Raw genomic sequence first — 4,755 nt, forward strand, 5'->3', positions numbered from 1 at the left:
GGCTGTGGAAAACCACCCTCAATGCAAAAGTCAAGCCAATTGCTCAAATATCCATCAAATGCAGTATATATCAAGGAGATACTCTACCTTCTCAGTTGTGCTGCCAGGGTCTTAAGCCCCTTAGCTAGATAATTGATAAGACTAGCTATGAATACAGACTCACATATAGGGCCACTATCAGCCACAGTACATGTATGACATTAAGATATATGCCAAGAGACAGCAAGACTTTGACTCTGATTCACACCACCAACAATCTACCACAGGAACATGGGAATTTCATCAGGCTTGAGAAATATCGCCGGATGATGACCAGGAGAGGGGACGTCCGCTATTCTCACTTCTGGGATTGCACTCCCAGAAGGGAAGAAAGCAGATGTTAAAGAGAGCTACATGCACCATGAAATTCAGGCAAATGGCACCATAGTGCTACAATAGCAATATACCTGCAATAGGATAAGTAAGGCAAGTTCTGAGAAGTCAGCTTAATGGTGAGAACAGGGTGGGGGCACTTAATAATTTCTACTAGACATTAATCAGATACCTTGCTGGGGCTAATAAGTTGGCACAAGTAAAGGCTTCTGAAACAATCATGGGATGTACTAAGGACAGATAGCTGAAGTTGACAATATGACCAAATCCTATCAATGGCTAGAGAGGGCCTAACTTAAGGACAGCACAGAAACACTGATCATGGTAGCACAGGAGCAGGCCTGGAGCACCAGAGTAATAGAGGCCCAGGTCTACCATGCCATGCATGACCTAGGTGCAGACAATGCAAAGAGCCCCCAGAAACAACCAATCTCACAGCAGGTTGTGAGATATTAGCAGGGCAGGAAAGGAATAAATGGAATGCCATAATCATGCTATACTTTTTTCCCATTAATGCACTTTGATAATGCCCACTCCCATCTTTCCAACAACCTTTAAAGCACACTTACTCTAACACCATCCCACTATCAAGCTGTAAGTCTAGTGTCAGATGATATGCATGACATCTTTTTTTAACAACCCTGTGTTATAGGGTATGAAGTATCTTCATCTGCGAGGATTGACTCACGGTCGCCTGAAATCCACAAATTGCTTAGTCGATGGACGATTTGTTTTGAAAATCACTGACTATGGTCTGCCCATGATTCTTCAGTCACAAAGTGTCACTCTTCATGATGATCCACAAGGTAAAACAGAATAACCCTATTTATCTTTTTCCTAAAAATTGCACCAGCTACTTGAAATATTCATTACCGTCATTAGTGATCTACTTATTTTTACCAAAAAATATAATTATTTATATTTAATTGTTTTAGTGTATTTTCTCCATTTGGCATTAGTTTTAGTCTATGTAAGTTTAAGTTTATCTAAGTTTAGGTATACAGTTCTCCTATGTGATTCATGTCTAAGGTTTAGAAACCTTACACGCAGACAGCATATAACATCCTAAAGATTGCTGTATAGAGTAACAACAGTGAATGTGTAATACTCTATATAAATTTGCATTTATTGTTTAAATAATAGCAATTTTATGTTGGCTACAAATGTACCACAATATAGATCATAAGAATGTTTATCTTAAATTAATTCAGTTTGATGTAGAACCTCTGTCCAGGTCAGTGGGATGATATACTTTAAGTTCTTTCCCCATATCCAGAATATTTCTGAATTTACACTTATAGCTCCAACAAGGTAAAGTGGTTAGTTTTATTACCTTCTCATATTTGGTTTTAAAGGAATACAGGGGATCGAGCAAAAATAAAAAAGTTGGAAAACAGAAGTTAATAGGCCACTGCAGTTTTCAGCTAGAGGTTGAGCTAACCTTAACAATGGACATGTGTAGTGACATTTTTTTTTTAAATAAAGATGTATTTGTTATTTTAGCCTAAACATGTTTCACGAACTACCAAAATTGTAAAAACTGAGCAAGGGACTTGTACTTTTTCTGTCACATCCATAGTTATCTGATTCTAAACTGATGATGATCTTGTAAGAACATTAAAATTTAGGGGTTTGTCTTAACTGAATGTAAATCAATCCACAAAAAACGGATTAATATTTAGCATCTTCAGCAGACAAAAACAAGCATTTTTTTTTTTTTTTACCGGGAATAGATTCCTTCTTCATCCGCTCTGCGGCAAGTTTTTTTCTGAGAAGTGTTTTGAGAAGCTGGTTCCATTTTAAGTAATATTGCTCTTTGTAGAAGAGTACATAAATTTACTAATGAGATTCAAATGTTTACATTACAGCTAAAGTTGCCTAAGCCGTCTTACATTTTCCTCAGATCTTCTTTGGACGGCTCCTGAACTTCTGAGGAATCCAGTTCAAGCAGGTTCTTTTGCTGGAGATGTCTTCAGTTTCTCCATCATCGTTCAGGAAGTGATTTCACGAACATTGCCATATGCAATGATGGATATGCCCGCTCACGGTAAGGATGTTTATCCCATCTATTCACCTGTTTACCAACTGAACCCCTGTCTTTGGGCATGCCATCACTGAAACCTTTCTCCATGCCTGTCTAACTCTCAGAGATATTAGAGCGTTTGAAGAAGCCCCCTCCTCTTTGCAGGCCTGTTGTTTCAGAGGATGAAGCCCCTGTCGAGTGTATTAATCTGATGAATGAATGTTGGAGCGAAGATCCGACCCAGCGACCTAGCTTTCATGAAATCTTTAAACAGGTAAGGTGATCATGACCTGGCAGTAGCCAGATTGACGTGTAGAACTGAGTTGAGTTCTCATTATCAGTGAGGTGGCTGTCGTTCAATCCGTCTGTGAAAAGGAGGGATGTTTAGTACAATACTTTGAGCTGATTGGGTGACCTGCCAGCTGGTACCCACCTTTCATAATATGCTCCCAGCCAATCGTAGCAGCGAATTGGTGACATTTCAGATGTGCACCAGGAAGCACAGGTAGAACTTTCATTCCTACATGCCCCGCCCCAAATAACACTGCTGGTATGTCATTGGTCCGACTCGCTGGTTGTTATAAATCAGAATCAGAATCAGACATACTTTAATAATCCCAGAGGGAAATTACAGTTTCAGTACAACCATTTGTCACAATACATCACAAACATTAGGGTGGAGGGTCTGGGGGGCTGAGGCCAAGCTCCCGGGTTCCCACCAGTTATCTGGCTGCCCAGGTCCAGGCAGTTACCAAGCGCTGCCATTGTCTCTGTGGAAAGATACGAGCCACATTGGGGACGAGAGGGCAAAAAAAGTACATATTTCACCCTTTATCCTTGACAGGATACAGTTGAAGATATAAAAAAAACTCGCACTAGAAAGCACAAGTAAACACAAGACAGACATTTAAGCAGAGGGGTCACATCTGAGGCTTAATCACATGAAGTCAATCTGACATATTGAAACATTAGTTGTGTATGTAAGATGAGTGCATTCAATTTGTCCATAGATGCTGACCACAGGCAATGTCCTTGATAAGATAGAAGTTTATCAACAGAATTAAAATGGAACTATTGGCAGGAGTCTTTCAAGATGGATTTGTTGGGAGACATAAAACTCAGATCTCGCGACAATCCACTTTTCAGCGCAAGGATTAGATGATCATTGCTGTTTCTCTCAGTCCCCAATTTTTGGACCCCTGATACAAAAAAATTGAGAGGAAAGTCACAGTAGTATGAAAAATTGTGTACATGTTCAAAACTCTGCAGTGATAAGGCCATCGCCAACAAAGCAGGAAGAGTTTACTCTAACTGGATCACAAACCCTGCTAAAAAACAATCTGAGAATTAAATACAAAATTATTAAAAAGTATAAAAAAATCACTTAAAATCAAGATTAGAGACGACAAAGACAATGAAGAAGTAGGAAAATGAGCTGAATCAAAAATATGTTTGATGTGTGTAGTCACAGATAAAGAGGGTGACGGGTTTCTAGAGAAAAGGAATCGGAAATCCGAACGAAGTTGATTCTGCATAACTTCTATCATCATTTTCTCTGCCTCCTTTCACCCATCACTCTGCTGTCAGACCGCTAACATTTTAACGGCTCATGACACACATTACCCTGTTTTGATATTTCCTAAAAGTAGTTTGAAAGGTAAAAGTAATTTTCAATTAATAATTACAGTATTTATTACTGGTAGGCATAGATAATATTTTTAAATCCAGATTAAACTCATTGTAATCTTTCAATTAATCTAGATTAATCTAGATTAAAATTGCTCATTTGAATTCTGCCAAAGAAATTCATGATATGTCTGTGCTACCTAAATAAAAGGTAAGTAAAAGCCTTTGAACAGGTTTCTCAAGCCAGATTTTCCTTGAAGCGAACCCGGCGTCTTTATGGCTGTGTCCATGTTTAAAATGTTCTCAGACGCAGGTGGAGTTTCAAGGTCAGATATCATTAATGATCACACAGATCCCTTCACTTTCAAAAAAAAGTTTATCAACATACATCCTTCTTTGCCACAATCTTTTTCCAAAATCAACAGCTTTGCTTTCTGTTGTGATTAATTGTTTCTCTGCAGCACATCAGCGATTTCATTGATAAACTCAGTCAGCTGATTTTACTCACGGCCTGTTGGCTGCTTTCGGCTGGATCCCCCAACCTTGTGCTTTTCTTCAAGTCATCAGTAAAGTTTTTCTACTTGTTACGGCTTCTCTTGCAACCTCATAAGTTCCAAAAAATCAGAAAAAAATGCCAGTGTAGTTTTTTAGGATGAGGTTTTCGACTCACTCATAAATATCAATAGATCTACCATTCACATAACCTAAGATCTGTAACATTAATTATTTACCAA

At 38.6% G+C, this 4,755-nt stretch overlaps 1 protein-coding gene across 1 annotated transcript in view; it reads left to right on the top strand.

Moving 5' to 3' along the window:
* LOC107083206 (retinal guanylyl cyclase 2-like) overlaps positions 1-4,755 on the top strand; it is a 30,548-nt gene that overhangs the window by 17,991 nt on the left and 7,802 nt on the right. Inside the window, exons 13-15 of the mRNA XM_015372222.1 lie at positions 1,025-1,178; positions 2,276-2,419; positions 2,521-2,669. Of these exons, the coding sequence (XP_015227708.1) occupies positions 1,025-1,178; positions 2,276-2,419; positions 2,521-2,669 (447 nt within the window). The remainder of the gene's footprint in view (positions 1-1,024; positions 1,179-2,275; positions 2,420-2,520; positions 2,670-4,755) is intronic.

The sequence above is a fragment of the Cyprinodon variegatus genome, unplaced genomic scaffold (genome assembly GCF_000732505.1).
Source record: "Cyprinodon variegatus isolate N-32 unplaced genomic scaffold, C_variegatus-1.0 Scaffold70, whole genome shotgun sequence".
Taxonomy (NCBI): domain Eukaryota; kingdom Metazoa; phylum Chordata; class Actinopteri; order Cyprinodontiformes; family Cyprinodontidae; genus Cyprinodon; species Cyprinodon variegatus.